The 22,284-nt window shown below is 40.3% G+C and overlaps 1 protein-coding gene across 1 annotated transcript in view; it reads left to right on the forward strand.

The window, feature by feature from the left end:
- GSAP (gamma-secretase activating protein) overlaps window positions 1-22,284 on the forward strand; it is a gene marked incomplete in the record, with an annotated part of 185,523 nt that overhangs the window by 11,592 nt on the left and 151,647 nt on the right. The window contains 1 exon segment of the mRNA XM_073623550.1: window positions 19,611-19,687. Within this exon segment, the coding sequence (XP_073479651.1) occupies window positions 19,611-19,687 (77 nt within the window).

Here is a 22,284-nt window from a genome sequence, read left to right on the forward strand (position 1 = left end):
CTTCTCATAGACCATCACCACCTCTCACTCCCCATAGCCTCAGAAATTGAGACATCTACCCTATCGGATCATGCCCCGATTACACTTACATTGAAAGTCCCATCTCTTCCCCCTAGAACAACAAACTGGAAACTTAATGATCAATTGATACTAGACGATGTAGATAAGAAAGCAATTGGAGAGGACCTGGCCCTTTATTTTAAGGAAAATACGCTTCCGGAAATATCCCCTGGCACACTTTGGGAGGCCCACAAGGCCTTTATACGAGGGAAACTTCTAGAATTAGGTTCCAGAAAAAAGAGAGAACGGACACACTTACAAACTTAATTAATGAAATTAGTGTCCTCGAACGGAGTCACAAAGCTGGTCTATCTCAGGCCATATTACACACCCTTACCCAGAAGAGAGAGGAATTAAAAGCCCTCTTTCATTTGGAACAGAAGCAGCGATTCCGCTTGGTGGCCCAACGCTTACATGAATGGGGCAATAAGCCAGGTAGGCTTTTGGCGCGTTCATTGCAACAGAAAAAATCTGCAACTTTTATAGCTAAGATTAAATCCCCGAACGATACTCTACTGTATGAAACTTCCGCAATTGCTAAAGAGTTTAGATCATTTTATCAACACCTATATCATGTAAACCAAAATACAGCGAATCATGAATCCAAGACCAAATATAGTCAGGATTACCTAGCACAGGCCAATTTACCCAAACTCCCTCCAGACATTTTAGAATCCCTTGAAGGAGAGTTCACCCTCTCGGAATTGAAAATTGCGTTAAAAACATTTGCTACTGGTAAAGCACCAGGCCCAGATGGCTTCACGGTAGTATATTATCGCTCCTTTGCTGATATCTTACTCCCTCAGCTGAGCCGGTACGCTAACATGATTCCGAAGGGTGGTACTCTCCGACCTAAAACCCTCCATGCACATATAACAGTCTTACCCAAGCCGGGCAAAGACCCCAGTAACTGTGGAAGCTATCGGCCCATTCCTTTACTAAACCTAGATGCAAAATTATACGCCAAGGTCATTGCGAATAGGCTACTTCCTCTGATTCCGAGATGGGTATCTAAGGATCAAACTGGATTCATACCAGGTAGGGAGGCACGTGATAATTCTTTACGTACTCTGACATTGATGGCACATGTGAGAGGAACTTCCCAGCCCACCCTGTTATTATCTACTGACGCAGAAAAAGCGTTTGATAGGGTGGACTGGGAATACCTGCTAGCCACACTATCTCATTTAGGCATTGGTTCCTCCCTCCTAGCCCAAATATCAGCCCTTTATAACTCCCCTAATGCCCAATTGAGAATAAACGGCACACTAAGCGATCCTTTCATATTATACAATGGAACCCGTCAGGGATGCCCCTCTCACCCATATTATTTGCCCTGTCCTTGGAACCATTTTTATCGACAATTAGACATAACCCCAATATCCATGGGATAACGGTTGGGAACTCAGAACATAAGTACGCTGCTTATGCAGATGACATTTTGTTTTACATTCAGCAGCCCCTGATTCCTCTCCCAAACCTAATGTCAGCCTTTTCAGCATTTAGTGATGTTTCCAATTTTAAAATCAATATGACGAAATCGGAAATTTTAAATATATCAACTCCAAAAACGACGGTTATTCATCTGAAGAAATCATTTCCCTTCAGTTGGCAAATTCGTTCGAATATTTAGGTATATTTCTAACCCCCTAACCCAGCTTCCTTATTCCACACTAACTTTATACCCTTGTTAAACAAGATCAAGTCAGATCTTCAGAGGTGGTCACAGCTTGCTCATTCCTGGTTGGGAAGGATCAGCGTGGTAAAGATGAATGTACTACCCAGGCTGCTGTTCTTGTTCCAAATGATTCCATACAGAATCCCAGTGGGCTACTTCACACTGTTAAGATCTTTGCTTTATAAATATGTATGGGGCAGAAGGCGGCCCAGATTAGCTAGAACCCTCCTTAATAGGCCAAAAAGGGGAGGAGGTCTAGCACTACCCGACATGAAAAGGTACTTTTTAGCAGTGGTGCTGAATAGAATCTCGGACTGGAAATATCACGCAGACTCTAAGCTCTGGGTAACCCTAGAAACAGACCTATGTGGTGTGGAGCTTTTCCCACAAATATGGATCCCAAAGAGATATAGATCTTTGTCTTCTAACACGTCACCGCTTACACGTGCTACCTACACAATTTGGGACTCCATATGTAAACTACATAATTGGACGCACAACTCTCCCCTGTTGCCTCTGACCGGTCACAATTATTTCCCCCCCTGGGAATATGGACCCCAAGATCCACGCCTGGAATTTTGGGGCCACGGCCCTGTTACATCAAATTACCACTGACTCAGGCATTGTGCCCCTCTCAACGCTCATCACTACCTCGTCAGCGACCATCATGGATCAATGGCGTTACCGACCGCTGTCAGCCTTTGTCCAATCTTTACCAAAACCCATACGTACCATCTCGGACTTGACGTCGATAGAATCCACTTTCGCAGAAGAACAGCCAGTTGAGAAACCCCTCTCCTACTTTTACCATGCCCTACAGTCACTTTCCTCCACAGGATATCCAGCTTTTATCTACAACTGGGAGAAAGACCTCCATAAAGATCTTTCTGAGAATCAGAAATCAACGATACTCCATTTGGCTCACACGTCTTCGATGTTCTCCAAAACGGCAGAGGTTAACTACAAGCTGTTGACTAGATGGCACTATACCCCAGTAGTGCTTCATAGGGTCTTCCCACAAAAATCACCACTATGCTGGCTTGGATGCGTTGAACGTGCGACACATGCCCATGTTTTGGTGGTTCTGTCCCCTTATTCTCCCCTATTGGTTAAGCATCCTTCACTGGATTAACGAGATCCAAGTTTTTGAGATTCCTAACAACCCATGGGTCGTACTACTACACTGTACTGACAAACCGGCAGGAACATACAAGAAATATGTAACACCGCACCTACTTAATGCAGCAAAGGCCCTTATTCCCTGATATTGGAAGCAAGCGACTATACCTACATTAAGCCAATGGCTAATGGAGGTTGACCACGTTTATCATATGGAAGATCTCACATACTCCCTGAGAAATAAGGCTGACTTCTCAAAAAAAGTGTGGTCCTGCTGGTTTGCTTTTAAATATACATCCGTCTATGCAGAAATCATGTCTCAACCCTCATATGTTCATAATATGTAGGGTAGTAGTATATTTTGAATTTTTTCAATATCTTGAGTAGTCCGCCTCAGATTGTCTGAGGTGGACTACTCCCCCCCCCCCCCCCCCCCCATCTCTGCCCTCTCTTTTTTTTTTTTTTTTTTTTTTTTTTTTTTTTTCCCTTCTCTCCCCTTTCATACGCTCCTCTGTTCTTTTACTATCTTCGCTTTCTCTTTTATTTTATTTATGTTTTATATAGCACTTAGGGCTATTAACGGAGCTGATATGGTTGTTCCTGCCCTAAAAATGTTCCCATAAATGACAAGATGGCAATAGCATGTGAATCTGAGTCAGATAGTAAGGGACGTGATGAGGTCTAAGTCAAGTTAATTTACAATACACAAATTACCATATTCAAAGGACTCAAGCGCTGACGTGGAAAAGACTACTGATGCGGATACCAAATAGTTAACAAGAGATGACCAAATAATATAGCTGCAACTAAAATGAGTGATAAGATCAATAAATTATATGGTGGTTAATTGCACTAATATTATCCTCTTATTACTAATTGAATACTACAATCCGTGACTAACTGAAACCATCCTCCTTAAATAATAATAAAACACCTCCAAGTAATCTCAAAATTTGTAAAAATCCTCATACGATATTATTATATATAAAAATACTAAAATTACCCTCCGTCATAAACGTGAATGTGCTCATAAATAAATGCATGAATTGTTAGAACTAATTAATATACAGGTGCTCAAAAATATATATCTGCTGCTTATAGAAAATATAAATGTGTGCATAAAATAAATGCTTGAATTGTTGAAACTAATTAATATACAGATGCTCAGAAATATATCTGCTGCTTATAAAAAAATATATATAAATGTGTGTCGTACCACATAAATTATTCAGCATAAACTAAAATCCGATATATGAAAAGGTGAGTTTTTTTAAAAAAGATCATTAACATAAAGTGCTCAAAATTAGAGGTCGACCGATATGGGTTTTTCTGTGGCCGATGCCAAAGCCGATATTTAGAAATCGCGGTGGCCGATGGCCGATATATGATGCCGATTTTTTTGGGCCGATATATTAGGCCGATTTTTTTTTTTTTTTTTTTTTTTTTTTTTTTTTTTTTTTTTTTTTTTTCCCTTCATCTCATAAAATCTGACAGTTAGACCCCTTTCTCACACTGGGGCGTTTTTCAGGTGCTTTTGGGCTAAAAATAGCGCCTGTAAAACGGCTCCCCTGCAGTCTCAGTGTGATATCCCGAGTGCTTTCACACTGAGGCGATGCGCTGGCAGGATGTTAAAAAAAAAGTCCTGCAAGCGGCATCTTTGGAGCGGTGTATACCGCTCCTCCACCACTCCTGCCCATTGAAATTAATGGGCACCGCTGCCGAAGCGCCTGCAAAGTGCTTCGGCAGCAGCGCTTCAGGGGCGCATTTAACCCCTTCTTCGGCCGCTAGCTGGGTTATAAGCGCCCCGCTAGCAGCCGAATAGCGCCGCTAAAATGATGGTAAAGCGCCGCTAAAACTAACAGCGTTTTACTGTCAACGCATGCCCGCTCCAGTGTGAAAGCAGCCTTAAGTAATAAGTGATACAGAAATTTTTTTATATTTAAACATTTATTAAACAAAACAAACCTCCAATCAGTTCACTTGTATGTAGAATTTAGATTAAAAAAAAAAATAACTATATCTTAAATATTAAATACACAAAAACAGATAATCAAAACTTTTGGACGAAAAAAATGGGCTAACTTTACTGCTTTTTTTTATTTTTTATTTCATTAGTGTATTTTTTAAAAAAAAAAATGCGTTTGAAAGGCTGCTGCGCAAATACCGTGTGACATAAAATATTGCAACAACCGCTATTTTATTCCCTAGGGTCTCTGCTAGAAAAAATATATATAATGTTTGGGGGTTCCAAGTGATTCTCTAGCAGAAAATACAGGATTTTTACTTGTAAGCAACAAATGTCAGAAAAGATTTAGTCTTTAAATGGTTAAACTGAGAACTTCTCCACGGAGTTCAGTCTATTGATAAAAGAACCTGAAAGAGATGCAATGTATCTTCTTATCAGACTTGGCAGGCTGCCCAGAGGAGGAGAGAAGAAAACTTCAGACAACTTGCATTGACTTATATTACAGAAGTCATTTGCAAGTCCCGCTGAAGGTATAATCGGCTTTTTTTATCAGCACAATCAGCCGATGCCGATTAAGTAAAAAAAGCCAAATATCGGCCGATATATCGGTCGACCTCTACTCAAAATCCATCAAGTGTTCTTTAAAAAGCAAGTTCAATCAGTGCCGGTTATACTGTTTCAAAATTTCTAAATAGATAGATAAATAGTGTCAAAAAAAGTTTTTACTTTCACTTCTTCTCCTGTTTAGTTAGACTCCAGTTCCTCTCAGAATCCCGGACATGAAAAGATAAAAATATATACATCCATTGTGCAGAGATTTAAATCAATTAAATACTATGTATCAGACTTCTCAGTTTCACTCACATACTCTCATCCACACGATCGCGTTTGTATTGATCAGCTGCACGGAGCTCAGCGATGAGACAATTCATCCGTCACCGCTTGCACGCACACACTGCAAATACTGGAGACGTCACAGGCTCCTCCTACGCATTACGTCACTGCCACGTGACTTTTTCAAGGTTGCCTGGGTTATGCACCTGCCGAATACTTATAGTGTGTGTCTACTGGTAGTCATGGCAACCCTGGGAGTGGAACTGCATCATCACTTCAATAGCGCGATCTCTCTTGCATTCTGGTGATCATTAACATTTACTTTGTACAACATGATTCTATATTACCCCCATTAATACATCTTTAATATAATAATATAAATATGAATTAAATACTCAATCTGTACAATTCCTGGATCTAGAGATAGAATTAACCAGAAATGGAATTGCAACAAAAACATTTTTCAAACCAGTAGAAAGAAACAGTTTTATCCCGGTGGATAGTTGTCACTTCGATCCTTGGCTTATCAATATCCCAAAGGGACAATTTATCCGTTTAAGAAGGAATTGTACTGAAAAAAATATTTTTCTTGAACAAGCAGGAAATGTAGGTGAAAAGTTTGTCCAGAAAGGATATAGTAGGGCATTTATAGAAGAGAAAATAAGAGAGGTTGCAAACATAAATAGCGATGAACTGGTCCAAGATAAAGTAAAAGAACCCTCAACAAAACTGCAAGACGTCCCTATGATCATGGATTTTAATATCCAGCACCGACAAATAGAAAGAATTTTTAAAAAGCACTGGCCACTTTTACTAGCTGATCAACAACTGAGGAAATTACTATCTGCCAAACCAAAATTTGTCTACAGAAGGGCACCTACATTGAGAGACATAATTGCACAAAATGTCTTGGACCCTCCTAAAAGATCACAAGAATTGTCTTTCTTCCAGAGGAAAGGTTTTTACCCGTGCAAGCGGTGCTATGCATGCAAAAACACCAAACTAAATGGACAAAAATGCACCAATTTTAAAGCCACAAGTAACGACACTCAGTATGAGATTAAGGATTTTCTGACATGTAGAAGTGAAGGGGTTGTGTATGTGCTGCAGTGTCCGTGTTCATTGCAATACATTGGAAGAACAAAAAGGCCGCTATGGAAAAGAATTAGGGAACACATACAAAACATTGTGAAGGGATTCCCTAAACATAGCGTTTCACGCCATTTTTCCTCACACCACAACAAAAATCCAACACTCCTAAAATTTTGGGCAATTGAAAAATATAGTGCACATTTGAGAGGGAGTAATAAGGTGAGAGAATTAAGCAAACAGGAATCAAAATGGATATTTAATATGCGTACACTCACGCCACTAGGCTTAAACATAGACTTTGATTTAAATTGTTTTATATCGGACTTTTAGTATACATTTCCTTCTTTTATGTTTTTGGTTAAAATAATTCTCTGGATTAACTAAGTCTACAGCCATAAAAACTTTTTAATGTTAAAATAATTTTCTAAAGAATAATTAGGACACCGGTCACATAATGTTAAAAATTACCATATCCGGACATATAGGTTGTACTGTATGTGGTTTAAACTATGTCAGGAATAGTGAAGTTAATCAGTTAGTAATTAAGTTTCTAATGGATAAATCTAAATTTTACTATGGAGGAGATGCAGTTCTATATTTTAATTAGGAGAGGGAGTACTATATCTTACATTAACTATAGGATTCATTTTTTTAACTATTTTATCAATTTTTAAGGTTATCTAGCTATATTTTAAAAATATGTATATGATTCTATTTTTTTTATATTATTATATTAAAGATGTATTAATGGGGAAATATAGAATCATGTTGTACAAAGTAAATGTTAATGATCACCAGAATGCAAGAGAGATCGCGCTATTGAAGTGATGATGCAGTTCCACTCCCAGGGTTGCCATGACTACCAGTAGACACACACTATAAGTATTCGGCAGGTGCATAACCCAGGCAACCTTGAAAAAGTCACGTGGCAGTGACGTAACGCGTAGGAGGAGCCTGTGACGTCCCCAGTATTTGCAGTGTGTGAGCAGGCGGTGACGGATGAATTGTCTCATCGCTGAGCTCCGTGCAGCTGATCAATACAAACGCGATCGTGTGGATGAGAGTATGTGAGTGAAACTGAGAAGTCTGATACATAGTATTTAATTGATTTAAATCTCTGCGCAATGGATGTATATATTTTTATCTTTTCATGTCCGGGATTCTGAGCGGAGTAGCGGAGTCTAACTAAAAAGGAGAAGAAGTGAAAGTAAAAACTTTTTTTGACACTATTTATCTATCCATTTACAAATTTTGCCACAGTATAACCGGCACTGATTTGAACTTGCTTTTTAAAGAACACTTGATGGATTTTGAGCACTATGTTATTGATCTTTTTTAAAAAAAACTCACCTTTTCATATATTGTATTTTAGTTTATGCTGAATAATTTATGTGGTACGATATATATACAGTATATATATATATATATATACGCAGCAGATATATTTCTGAGCACCTGTATATTAATTAGTTTCAACAATTCAAGCATTTATTTTATGCACACATTTTGTATTTTCTCTAAGCAGCAGATATATATATTTTTGAGCACCTGTATATTAATTAGTTCTAACAATTCATGCATTTATTTTTGAGCACATTCATGTTTATGACGGAGGGTAATTTTAGTATTTTTATATATAATATCGTATGAGGATTTTTACAAATTTTGAGATTACTTGGAGTTTTATTATTATTTAAGGAGGATGGTTTCAGTTAGTCACGGATTGTAGTATTCAATTAGTAATAAGAGGATAATAATAGCGCAATTAACTACCATATAATTTATTGATCTTAACACAAATTACCATGTTTATCTATAATTTGCTGTATGTTACATATCACACTGCGATGTGACTAGTTTCCTTTCATTTCGTCATATGCGATGTTTATGCTATGTTAACATGTGTTTTGTAAAGCATATCTTAAATTATTATTATTCTGTGATAACTGCACTCATGGCATATGCGTAAGATCATTGTAGTAATCATACAATCAAGAGAAAAATTGTGATTTAAAACATATATGTGCAAGTAATAGAAAATTCCATAAACAATAAAGTCAATGAAATAAAGTGCTTTGGTGCAAAAAAAGTTCATATAAACATTTAAATACAAAATCTAGAGCTCCAAAAGTGAATGAAGGATTCTTCACACCCAGACAGTGCACACCCCACTCACTAGCCACTTACCAGCTATTAAGACCCCAAGATGGAGGTCAGGCTGCGCTTATCCCAATATTCCTATTGGATGGATGGATGCCAGGATTCCAAAATGGACAAAACCAAGCAATTGGGATGATCCACAATCAATTGCTGGGACCCAAGGCGCTTAAATCCAACATCTCCATGGGATGGATGGATGTCAAGAGCAAGGGTTCCAATACGGATAGACCACCTAGTCAAAATATTCCAGCAGTGTACGGAATGAGAAGGAAAGACAGAGGAGGAACTGCTAGTGTAGTATTAAAAGTTCACGTTTTTAATAAAAGTTAAAATTACTCACAGCAAGCAGGAGTGAACTCGCATAAAAGACAGTCAAGCACAAGCAGCACCCTTGTGGGTGTGATGGCATCACTGCTGTAGCTCCTTCTGACTCGTTTCGTTCAAAAGAATGTTATCAAGGGGTGTAAAGGAGTTTTATAACTCTTCAGTTAGTGCCTCGCTAGCAAGGCTGTATTTGTTGATCCTTAAGTCATAAGCACGCATGACTGACACCCCGCTTTCTATAAGCTTCACCTCTTTTGTCATAATAAAATTATTTATATTATTTATTTTTTTTTTTTTAAACCAGTAATTTGCTGGTGACTGCATCACGGTAACAATTTTCTATGCACGTCTATTCAACTACACAAACCATAAAAGAGGATAGATACTTTGATTTCTTTTTATACAAGAAAGAGGTTTGCACTAAACAACCCCTGAACCCCATTCCCACCTCGGTTCTTTTGATGCATTTTCCAACCAATGTCTTGAGGTTGCCTAACAATAGAAATAAAAGTGAACATTTGTAAATTAATGGTGCTACCTCATCTAACCCTGAGCACTGGCTCACCAATGGCTTCTAGTAAACACAGCTGTCCTAACTAAGTAAATAGTTGAGGGCCAATGTCATTGCACTGTGAAAGTAAGCTCTGTCCTCCCACATAAGACAGACAATAATGTCATTTTCACAGAATAGCCAGAATATAGCGATAGAGGCCATAGCAAGGCTATGGCTCAATGAAACCAATTGATGCATTCTTTATTCATATGATATGGTCATTTTTATGTTGCTGGTTAATATTATTGGATAATCATGGTAGTTGACACATGAAAAAGAAAAAAAAAAATCAGATGACAGGTTGATAAAGAATTTTTATTTTTAAAGTAGTTGTAAACCCTCACATATACCCAGTGAAGTGACTGACCTCAGGTGATATACAGAGAAAAAACCCATAAGTTGTATCTGCTTATCTGTAGCCTTCTCTTCTACATATGTTCAAAAGGCTGAATTTGTATAGCTTGTCTGAGAGTAATGGAAAAAAAAAGCTGATTGGAGGGAGGAGTTAACCCCCCCCCCCCCCCCCGAACAACATAGGAACAGAGCTGAGGCTGTCAATCTGCTGAAGATCCCTCCCCTGTCACCATATTTCTTATGGTTCCAGGAACATTTGTCAATAGCTAGTACCAGAGTAATGCAGCAGTAGACAGAAGTGACACTTAGTGCTCTTAATTGAGACAAGTACACACTATAGAGGTATATGCTTTGTTCATATTTCATGACTGTCTCAGCTGTCTGAGATTCTCCCTCCTGGTTGGCTGAGACACAGCAGCAGGGCCATTGGCTGCCAGCTAGCCAATTGGGGAGAGATATGGGGTGGGGGCCGGGTCAGGGCTGTGTGTCCGAATGGACACAGGGAGCTGTGACTCGGCTCAGGTGCCCCCATAGCAAGTTGCTTGCTGTAGGAGCACTCGTCGGGAGCTAGGGGCAAGGATCACAGAAGAGGGACCCAAGAATAGGAGGATCTGGGCTGCTCTGTGCAAATCCACTGCAACAGAGCAGGGAAGTATGACATGTTTGTAAAGTCTTGTTTTTTCCTATAAAAATAACGATCACTTTAAGTATTTTCTCTTCCTAAAGAAGAACATTAAAGTGTTTGTTTTTACTTTTTTTTTTTTTTTTTTTTTTTTTTTTTTTTTTTTTTTATATAGAAAAGAATTAACCATCACCACCACCTGGTCCCTGAGGTCCGGAGGTCCAGGGTTTTTGAAATCCCCGTTTTCTCCCTTTTTTCTCTGTGAAGCTCATCTGGGATGAACCGGAGTGATTTTGATTGGTCAGTGACTACACAATGAATAACTCTGGTCCATCACTAAAGTGTTGTGCAGAGAAGAGCTGTGATTTTTAAATCGCTGGTCCAGCTGGATGGGCACTGATGGCTCAGCATCCCCGAATGCAAGTACAGTGGGGACAGGAAAGGGGATAGGGTACGGGTTAATTTTTTTTATTTTTTTTTTTTTTTTTTTTTTTTTCCCCCTGAATTATGGGTTTTAGGTGTGCATTTTGGTAGAAAAGCTTATGACTCAGTATGTGGTTGGCCTACGTCAAGTCTTTGTGTTATAAATGACTTAAGATAATGCTGGCTCCTCTGTGTACTCAGGGCCGGATTTCCCACAAGGCCACCGAGGCCAGGCCTCGGGGTGGCAGTGGTGCAGGGGTGGCGCCGCTCCTGCGGCAACTTCTCGGCTTTTGCGGCTGCCCCCCCCCCCCTCCCCGCACTAACATAGCCCCCGCAAAGTTTCTTAGTCCTGGTGAGGGTGTCAGATTGAGTGCTCTGTGCGCATGTGCAAAGGTGTCCGAACTGACAATGCTTCTGAGATGAAGATAGTGTGTTCCTTGTTTCTGGGCTCAAGGAGGAGAAGAGGAATCCACCAGCCGACAAGATGAGATCCAAGGCGAGGGCGAGGAAACTGGCCAAAAGTAGGTTCCTTTTCCTTGCAGCCCCCCCCGGCAGGCAGCACAGCCTCCCCCAGAGCTGATCCCTTCTGGCAGCAAGGCTGCACCTTCTTCGCCCCTCCGCCTAGGCAGGCAAGGCTTGCAAAAAAGGGATACAGTATGTGCTTCTATTTTCCTGACCTCCAGATGAAGCTTCCCAGGCAAAGCAGTGAGCTGTGTGCCTTGTGCCAGTCCCTGTGGAGCACCAGGCAGCTCCCCTGCACCATCACTGGTACCCACAAAAAGCCCAATCCGTGCAAAAATGAAACTTCGCTAAAAGTTCCTCTCTCCTTCCCTTTTATTGAAACGCTCCAAGTCTTGTGAAACTATATTCCTGGCTTTTGATATAGTGGGCGCTAGAGGACTGCCCACGAGTCATCAAAACTGACTGAGCTGTGTGACACAAGCCCAGAGCTCCCTGCTGCCCATCCACTCCTGCCTCCATTTTCATGCATTTTTCTGCCATCATTTGCTGTTAATCTCCAGATCTAGGCTGCAGAATTTGGGCAGGAGTGGGGAGAGGGGGGAGCTTGGAGTGCAGGAGTTTTTTTTTTTTTTTTTTGTGTGTGTGTGTTGCAATTTATGTATTGCTTTGCACCGTTTGAAATTCCTTCACGTGTTGCTTTTGGGTTTTGTTTTGCGTTCTATGCAGCATTGTGCAGTGTAGTTTGTAGGTGCATTGTGTTGGAGTTTTTATTTTTTAATTTTTTAATTTTTTTTTACTTTTTGTTATTTAGGCATTGGGATGTCATAGTGCTGTAGACTGTAAGCCCAGCTGTTTTGTGGAGTGTGACAATAGGGGCACAGATCAGGGCTGTCAGTGTGTTTGTGGCTTTGTGCAAAACAGCTGGACTGCAATGCTGCCTGGTATCTGATATCTATTATTATCATTATTTATCATAAAAATGCAGTACTGGTTAGGATTTGCTCTGTGCACATTATTATTATTATTATTATTATTATTATTATTATTATTATTATTATTATTTTCTGCATTAGAGTATTTTCAGTCTGTACAATTAAAGCCAGTTATTTTCAGTGTTCTCGTGTGTGGAGATATGTTTTTAATCGATCTATTGTAGCAGTCATCGATAAAGGACGAGAATGGTGGTGTGTGTGGGGGGGGACCTTGGGGCGGCAAAGGGAGTAAATCCGGGCCTGTGTGTACCCTGTAATCATTCATAACATGTGAGCTGAGACAAGGCAGATACACTTAAAATGAGTGTAGGTGGTTGGAGTACCAGAATAAAAATGGTGGTTGTGGAGTTTAGTGGGGAACCTTTCTCACTGTAAAACACACAAGTCCAGGTCCATACTTGCAGATCTCCTAAGTCTATGTCCTGATGAAGGGGGATACCTGTGGCTCCCAAATGCTTTGACTGTTGCACAATATGTTTGGAATAAAATCTTATTTTGGACTCCGCGAAGCAGTTCGATTTTTAGATTTAAATTCTATAAAACATGTGTGAGATCAGTCAGCAAGTATGGTCTATTGGCAAGCCCAACTCACAATGCAAAGTGGGGTCACCACATGGATTGTTCAAGATTCTCATGGGTTGCCTTGAGAGATGCAATGACCAGGAGAAAGTTAACTTTTGCAGGTAGCATACCCTCAAAATCATCACCACTATGACAGATTTATATGATGAAATGATCCCGAGAAACATCATAATGATCAGAAAGGCTAAACAAAAGGAATACCTTTTGTTCCAAAGGTTGGACAAATTGTTGTAATTTCTACAACCAGTGCGCTTTGTTGTGGCAATGTGAAATGGGTAACTGGTACACTCTTGGAAGCACCCCTGGGTATGCAGTAGATGTTTTTTTTTTACCAACTGATTGCATGCACAAGCATATTGTGATGCTTACTGTACTATGTATTTTTATATGTACTGTATGTAAAACAATACAATTCAGAATGCCATTAACTGGTTTACTCATTTTACTAGTAAATGCTAGTTAACACTATTGACTAAGGTTCTTCATTTAAGGTTTCACCCACAAAATGAATTTGTCTATTTGTGCTTATACTCAACAGTCTTTCAGGGATAGATAACATAACTAAATGCTAACAGTGGGGCTAATAAAGTTAACCTTTCTGGAGAAAATGCTACTTCAGGCTCAATTTGTTGCTGGTCATGAGCAAAGGCCTAGGCATGAGATCACATGATCTCTACTGAAGGGGAAGAACAATTTATCCGATCTTTTATCTTCTTATTCAATATTTTTACTTGTGACCAACTGCCTAATCTTTGGCCAATGGACTTAAACTGCAGGGACCCTAGAGCAGCAATCTAAAATTTAAATATTTTAGCTCCTCTGTTAGGGTTTATTTATCCATCCTAGGGAGACCAAAATAACAATTTGGTTAATATTTTAGCATCAAATATATTTTTATTGTATTTAACAGAGTAAAAACAACAGTACAAAAGTAATGATCTGATGTTCTGTACATTTCAGCAATACAATATTGGGTTCTTATCAAATACAAATCTGTATATCTCTTAGTGTGGTATGCGAGCGTACTCTCCTATCCATCCAAAGGCACGGAGATAGTGTATTGCATAACAGATCTATAGACAATGGGGGATTAGACATCTGAGTAACGGTCATTCAAATATAGGGAGAGAAGAAGGGGGGAAGAAGGGGGGAAAAGAGAAAAGAGAGACATAAAGGAAGTGAAGAGGATAGGGAAAATGGGGGAGGGGAGGTTAGGGAGGGTTGAGCAGGCCCCTACACAACAGGTTGGGGTGGGGGGGGGGGGGAGGGGTAAGGCCCAGGATAAACTCTGGGTTAGCTATGAGGTGTCAGCATCGCCTTCAGGGAAGCAGAGGTAGAATATTCTATCCAGATAAGCCAGAGGGCTTTAAATTTGTCAAAGGTGTCATTGTCTAAGGCTATCGTTTCCTCCATGCGCATGATATCGTTGACCGCTGAGACCCAGACGGATAGAGGTGGGGTGGTAGTGGTCTTCCAGAAAAGAGGGATACGTTGTCTGGCAGCTGATAAAAAGAAGCGCAGCAAGGTACTTTTTTGGAGGCTATGGAGCCCGGGAGCATTGATAATAGCGCTATCTCTGGGGATGGTGTCGTTGATCATATAGACTGCTGTATATGGTGAAAACCTGAGACCAGAGGGGGTGTATGGCTGTGCAATCCCACCATATATGGAGGTAATTTCCTTCCACAGAACCGCATCTCCAGCAAGATGAAGGTACGGACGGGAAGATTTTATTAAGAGATTGAGGATCCCTGTACCACCTAGAGGGGAGTTTAAAATTCTTCTCCTGGGTATAGCAGGAGATTGAGGATTTATGAGTGAAGTGAAATGACTTTTGCCAGTCTATGATTGAGAGTTCCCTCTGTGGCCCATCTCCTGGTGTAAGAGGGGGGTTGATCATGTATCAATGCGTGTTGTAATTTGTAAATGGTGGAAAGCAGTTGTCTGGGTGTTTCTGAGAGGGAGCACAGCTGTTCGTATCCCGTTAAAGATCTGTGAATTTGGGAAGAGGAAAATAAATCCGAGCAGAAGGAAGAAATTCTCAGAGCCGTGAGCCAATTACCCCGGTCCCCAGGCAGAATAGGTGTGCCTATAGTCGGGTTCACAAATGAGTTTGCCAATGGCCATGAGGACCGGAGATATGGGCCTATTTTGCTAGCCCCCAGTCCCTGAGGGAAAGCTGGGTGATCGAATAGTGAGGTAAGTGGGGAGGGGTCTGAGGACAGTAACGATACTAGTCCGTGTTTGTACCAGGGATGCAATGCTGCTATTGTCAGTGGGGAGGAGGTGGAAAGAAGGTGTAGTTTCTGTCCATAGCCCTAAAGTAGTGCGCGGTGGTCTGGTGTGGAGAGGTCTTGTTCTACCATAGTGGAGGCTTTAGAGAAGGGCCGGGGAAACCACTCCAGTATCCTAGATAGTATTGTTGTCCTATGATATAGTTCCAAATCTGGGAGGCCCACTCCGCCTTGTGTTTTGGGGTATGATAGTAGCGTGTGGCGGATACGAGACATTCCCTGGTGCCAGATGAAACGTATGGTCATAGATCGTAGGGATTTAAAGAAGTGTTTGGGGACAGAAATGGGCACAGTCTGAAACACATAAAGTAACTTGGGGAGGGTATCCATTTTAATAGTATTAATACGCCCAAACCAGGGTAGTGGCGTTAGGTTCCAAGTGTCCAGTTCCTTCCTAAGTTGAGTAAGCAAAGGGAGGTAATTGAGGGTATAGAGTTTCGAGAGATTAGACGGGATCGTTATCCCTAAGTAAGAAATGCCCCTGGAACCCCATTGAAAGTAGAAGTTAGTCTTCAATTGGGCAAGTGTAGGAGATGGTAAGGAGATATTAAGGGCTTTGGTCTTGAACATATTGAGTGTGAAATTGCTGTATTCCCCAAATCTGACTTGTACAATTGGGCCTCATACACACCAGATGTTTTTCCTGCCGCTTTTTGTGTGTGTGGTGTGTGTGTTTTTTTTTTTTTTTTTTTTTTTTTTTTTTTTTTCCAGCGTAAAACCGCATTTCTATGTGTCCATGCACACATAGGCCTTTAGGAGCTGTAAGTGACAGGCTTTTTTCAGCTTCCTAAAAAAAAAAAAAAAAAAAAACAACCCAGGGCCAGCACCTTCTTGAGTAGCAGCGTTCCAGTTGTAAAAATATCTGACGTGGCCAAATGCGTGTTAACTGTGTATACAGCGATATGCCGCGACAAGCTTTTTTAAGTTGTAGTAATTGCAAAACCGAGGGCAGAGAAATGCTGTGAAACGCTAACGTGGCTAAACGCACATTAACACCAATGCAAAACTCTTCTAAAAGCTGTTATATATATTTTTGTTTTTTTGGTTTTTTTTTGTTTTTTTTTAGCCGCTTTTTCCTTGCGTTGGTACTGGCTTTGCAGCTCGTGGTGTGTGTGTGTGTGTGTGTGTGTATGTGTGTGTGTGTGTGTGGGTTTTTTTTTTTTTTTTTTTTTTTTTTACGCCCTGTGTACATGAGGCTCGATTCACACCTATGCATGTTGCTTTTGAGCGTTTTTGGAGGGTTTTTTTTCATGCTTGGCACGTTTTTGAGCAGCGTTTTTGTAGCGTTTTTGCCGCGATTTGCGTTTTGCGTTTTTTTTTTTTTTTTTTTTGTTTTTTTTATTTCATTTTTTTTTTACAGTCTTAAAAAAAATTACAAAAAATAAAAAAATAAAATAAAAAAAAAAAAAAAACGGCAAAAACGCTGCAAAAACGGTGCACTTGCGTTTTTGATGCTTGTCCATTGAAATCCATTACATGCAAAACGCTGCTTTTTGCATGAAAAAAAGTCCCCGACCCTTTCCAAAAACGCAGAGATACAAAAAAGCATTGATGTGAACATGTTCCATAGGAACCCATGTTAAAAAATTCCCATGCATTTCTGCAAAATGCAAAATGCATCAAAAAACGCGCTAGTGTGAATGGAGCCTTAGGGGTCATTTTGTACACAACATATAGCATTCACATATTTTTGCAATTTAGAAACCATGTGAATGTTTGGTGAAAGCACTTATACCTAGACTCCTAAGTACAGTTTTACAAAACGTGCCTAGTCCCCTTGCCCTTCTTAGCAAAAATATGCCCAATTGCACAAACCCCAGATGCATACTTATACACAGCTGACTGCCATGTATTTTCCAGATTTGTTTGGTTCTTGATTAGCATATTTTGTATGATCATTGCACTTGAATTTACACGTTTGTCAAACCTTGTGAAGAATATTCTAAAAAAGAATTCAGAAATAATAATTCCGCGTTCACCCAAAATACAGTAAATGCTACAGGTCCTTGTCTACTGTAAGCTAACATTTTATTTTGGATTATATTTCAATGTACTCTACTATTGAATTGTGACACCTATAGAAATATTGTCCACGTAATTTATTTTTTTTTTGTTTGTTTATTTTTTTTCTAAGGCTAACAGAATTTTATTTATTTATTTTTGGGGGTTTTTGTATATCATTAAGGCCTCATTCACACGAGGTGGACTTCCACGGAGCCCGCCTCGGTCCGCCGGCTCAGCGGGAGATCAGTCAGTTGATCTCTGCTGAGCCGGCGGATGACAGGTCCCTCCCTGCTCACTGAGCGGGGATGGGCTTGTCAGGCGCCGCTGCTGCCTATGGAGGGATCGGATGAGAACGGACAGCATGTCCGTTTTCATCAGATCTCATCCGATCCGCCAGCGACGGATCTGGACATAGGGCCATCCGTCTGCTTTTAGCTGATCAGACGGGGTCGGATGTCAGTGGACATGTCTCCGCTGACATCCGTCGCTCCATAGGCTAACATCGAGCGCCCGTTCAGGTCCGCCGTCAAAACTGACAGGCGGACCTGAACGGTCCGATCGTGTGAAAGGGGCCTTACTTATTTGGTATTCTGTTACATCTGTTTCTGGCTACTGCAACCTTATTGTTGGACTAAATTTCATAAGCCTGCTAACTGAGCAATCACTTCTGCAATGTGGAAATTCCAGTCAGTGATGTCGAAGGACTTTCTGTTTTTGTTTTGTGTTGGTGACTCGCTGTCATTTCCTCTTCAGGATGTTCCTTTTTAGCTTCCACTTCGACAGACCTAGGTGTTTGAACAGAATCCATATAACTGAAACATTGAAAGAAAGGCTGTGCTTTATGCTGATAATATGCTACTTGATTTTATCAGAGTTTGGTTTTTCTTGTTTTATTCTGGATTTATGTGCATCACCAACACCAAGGCAATACAAATGCCTATATTATCAATTTAGACAGAGCATAGGAAATTCTGATTTTTTTTTTTTTTTTTGCATTACAGATGATGACCATTCTGCTAATGCTTGGAGGTCCCCCTTTATACATGAGCCTCTGAATCACGTCAGAGATCCCCCTTTATACATGAGCCCCACATTCACGCAGTCCCTCCATCAAAATTCCCCAATCACACAGTCCCCTCTTCACATCAGAGCCCTACCTTTTTGTCTCCAGCAGTGCAGCAGAGGGCAGGAGGTGGACCTCCATCTTTTATTAAAGCTAGAGGTTTTAGAAGTTGCTTTTGCAGGGTTAATGAATAGCAAATGGAATTTGGAAGGGAGGTCGGGGGGGGGGGGATATGGAGTGTGTTCTAGACCAGTGGTCTCCAAACTGCGGCCCGGTGCTTTGCTTTTATCTAGCCCTTGGGGCATTATTCCCCCCACTGTTGCTGACTGACACCAATGATGGGGCACTTATCCTGCCACTGACGTCAATGATGAGGCACTATTTCTCCCCCTGATACCAATTTATAAAGCATTGTTTACTCCCACTGACGCCAAGACATTTTCTTCTCCCACTGGCCACAGTGCTGCCCCCCCTAAAGTTTGAAGGACAGTAAGCTGGCCCTTTCTTTAGAAAGTTTTGGAGACCTCTGTTCTAAAGTATGAAGGGTTGATTCGACTGTAAATCTAAAAAGAGCTGTGCTTCAGATAACTTCTCAATTTCTGAGATGGCATAGGTAAGGGCCAAGATGCAATAAATGTGTAACCCTTTTATTTACATTCTCGGTAAAGAAACTGATAGGTTGCTGCAGAATTACTGTACGCAATGTATTAAAGTTTGGAGACACTGCTTTAGAATGTGTGTGTGTGTGTGTGTGTGTATGACTTAACAAACGGCTTGTTCAGTATAGCAACAGGACTTGGTTTCCTAGCTCTCCGGTCTGATCTGCCACTTGAAATGCCTCCGTGGCTGTCTGTGGATGGGAAGGAAGTGGCGCACACTGCTAAGCCTTATGGCTATCAAAAGAGTTGTCCAATACTTTGCTGGAAACAAAAACCCTCTAGTAGTCATACCATGTGAAGTGCACTTGTGTTTTTATTATTTTTTTTTTTTTTCTCTCAAATATTTTAATACAGTATATTACATTCCAGATAGCCTGGCAAAGTGCTCGAGGACACTGAGAATTGTTAATGTGGAGAGAAATTGTAATGTCCTATACACTTGGAAGGTATGTGCACATTTCAAACTCTGTGCCATTATTAATAATGGTTTTATATATGTATTACATGTAGTAAATGTATACACCTAGTTATGCCTCCTAGTTTAAATGGCACCTGTGCTGTAGTGTTAAACATATTGCTGTACTTTAAAGTGTTACTAAACCCAGGACCCTGCATTCACTATATCTGGTCTCCCACAGTACACAGAACATGGAAATGCAATTGTTTTAGTAAATATAAACTGCTAAATACATTTTCCTCATCAGCAGTATATAGCAGTTTTGTAACTTCTATGAGTGACTGGATAAATCTTGTAGGAGGAGTTTTCATTCTCCCATGATTGTCCTATGAGGATGCAGCACCCCTGGCTCTCTGTCTGGACAGTGCTGTTTGGCCCTGTGTTGATCACATGCACCCTCCCCAAGAGGGGGGAAAAAAAAAACCTCTCTAGCAATATGCACCAAATTGTGCAAGTGCAGACTGTCTCCTGGCTCTGTAAATATCAGGAAATATATTGGAGTCAGTGGAAGGAGGAGATCATCAGAGAAGACGGGATCAATGCAGAGGATAAACCCCTTGGGTTCCACAGTGAATATAGCAAGCATGCTTTACTGCATTTACAGGCTAATTTTTCTGTTGTGAGTTTAGTAACGCCACTTGCGTGTACGTTACAGTCAAGATTAAAAAATACAATAATCATCGTATTCTGAACACAATAACTCAGCGGGTGTATCTCTCCCACCCACCTCGAAGGTGTGCATGCAGGGAATCAGATCCTCCCTTTTTTTTTTTTTTTTTTTTTTTTTTTTTTTTTTGTCGTTCAACCCTTATGTGGATTTCTAAAGATACTTTTACAGCTGAAATATAGGGAGAAATAGAGAGTTTACAATGACCTTGGGTACTGTGCACAGGTACTGTTAAACAACATAGTAAGAGGAAAGGAATGGTTCACAATTATGAATTGAAATGAAACCTGTGCTTTGACTTTTTCTTCCATGCTGCTCCTTTCCCTAGTTGGGGCCAATGAAGAGAAGCCCTGGGTAAACTTAGCTTACACAGATCTGAGGACTCTTTCTGCCGCTACAGTATATGCTAGTTATCAAGCACCAGTTCTATAACATCTAAGAAGGAGGAATGAGTTGCATATACCTCCTATATCCAGAAGTATATGAGTGGGGAGGGAGTGGAATAAAGGTGAGCAGGTGCTGTTGGGGAGAGGGGTTTTGCCAATATATAATCGCATTCTTGCAAAGCTCAGTGTTAATTCTAGGGATGTTTGCGAGAAGGCAGGCAAAATATTTTATTTCATAGGCGAGATGAGGGAAATTCACTAACGCAGTTAGAACACTTTTTTTTTTTTTTTTTTTTTTGTCCGGTATGGGCTGTGCCTAATTCAGGAAGGCCTTGCAACAGTTTTTGCTTTTAGACACATGCACCAGATTTGGGTATTTCTTATTACTGCCACCTTTTAGAATCTGTGACTTACTGCTGCGGATTCAAAACGAGTTACTGCCAGTTCACAGAAGAGAAGCTAGTGCTCAGAGGGACATCATGTGCTGGGAAGCTAGCATGAATATATCTGCGAACAGCACATGGCTGCCTGGTTGCTATGAAATTGGTGACTGCTAGCATCATAGCAACTGATGACATTACCCAACTATCATAATGGCCATATTTGGACAATGATACCAGCCAGCATCCCTTCTCTTTGCTGAATGGTGCTGGGATGAATCATCAGTTGCTATGAGGCTGCGGAACCGACGGTGCCCTAACTAGCAACTGAACATGCACTGAGGAGGGAGTGTCCCCCTGTAAATAAATCGTGTGTGTATGTGATATATATATATATATAGATATAGATATAGATATAGATATAGATATATAGATATATATATATATATATATATATATATATATATATATATATATATATATATATATATATATAGATATATAGATATATAGATATATAATCTATCGCACACAATTTATTTACAGGGGACAGTCCCTTGCTAGTTAGGGCACAGTTGGCTATAATATATGTATTATATTATATAAATTTTTTTTTTTTTTTTTTTTTTCTTTATCGTACATCATGGGACACAGAGCACCATAGTAATTACTATGTGCGGTGTAGACCACCTTCAGGTGATGGACACTGGCACACGCTAAACACGAAGTTGCCCCCCTATATAACCCCTCCTCCCAGGAGTACCTCAGTTTTTTCGCCAGTGTCTAAGGTGTTGGTCACGAGTGAGTGGATGGTACCTGGGCCTCGTATAGGAAGAATGAGGTTTTGCCTGTAACGCCTCTCTCTGCAGGGCTTTGGTCATGCTAAGGTAATTGGTCATGGAATAAGGAGCTAGATAATGGCACCAATCCCCAAATTGACATAAGGGCAACAGGAAAGTGGGGTGTGGATTTTTGGAGGTGCAGAGATGTCAACCGATATATTCAATAAAAAATAGGTTATTTCTTGTTTTGAGAGGCAAAACAGAAAATATGTACATAAAACAAAAGACACAGGCATGTACAGTACTATTGTTATGTTAAACAGGACAGCATAATAACAAATCCCGACATGTTTCGCCCATAGATCTGGAAA

This window comes from Aquarana catesbeiana, linkage group LG03 (genome assembly GCF_042186555.1).
Source record: "Aquarana catesbeiana isolate 2022-GZ linkage group LG03, ASM4218655v1, whole genome shotgun sequence".
Classification (NCBI taxonomy): domain Eukaryota; kingdom Metazoa; phylum Chordata; class Amphibia; order Anura; family Ranidae; genus Aquarana; species Aquarana catesbeiana.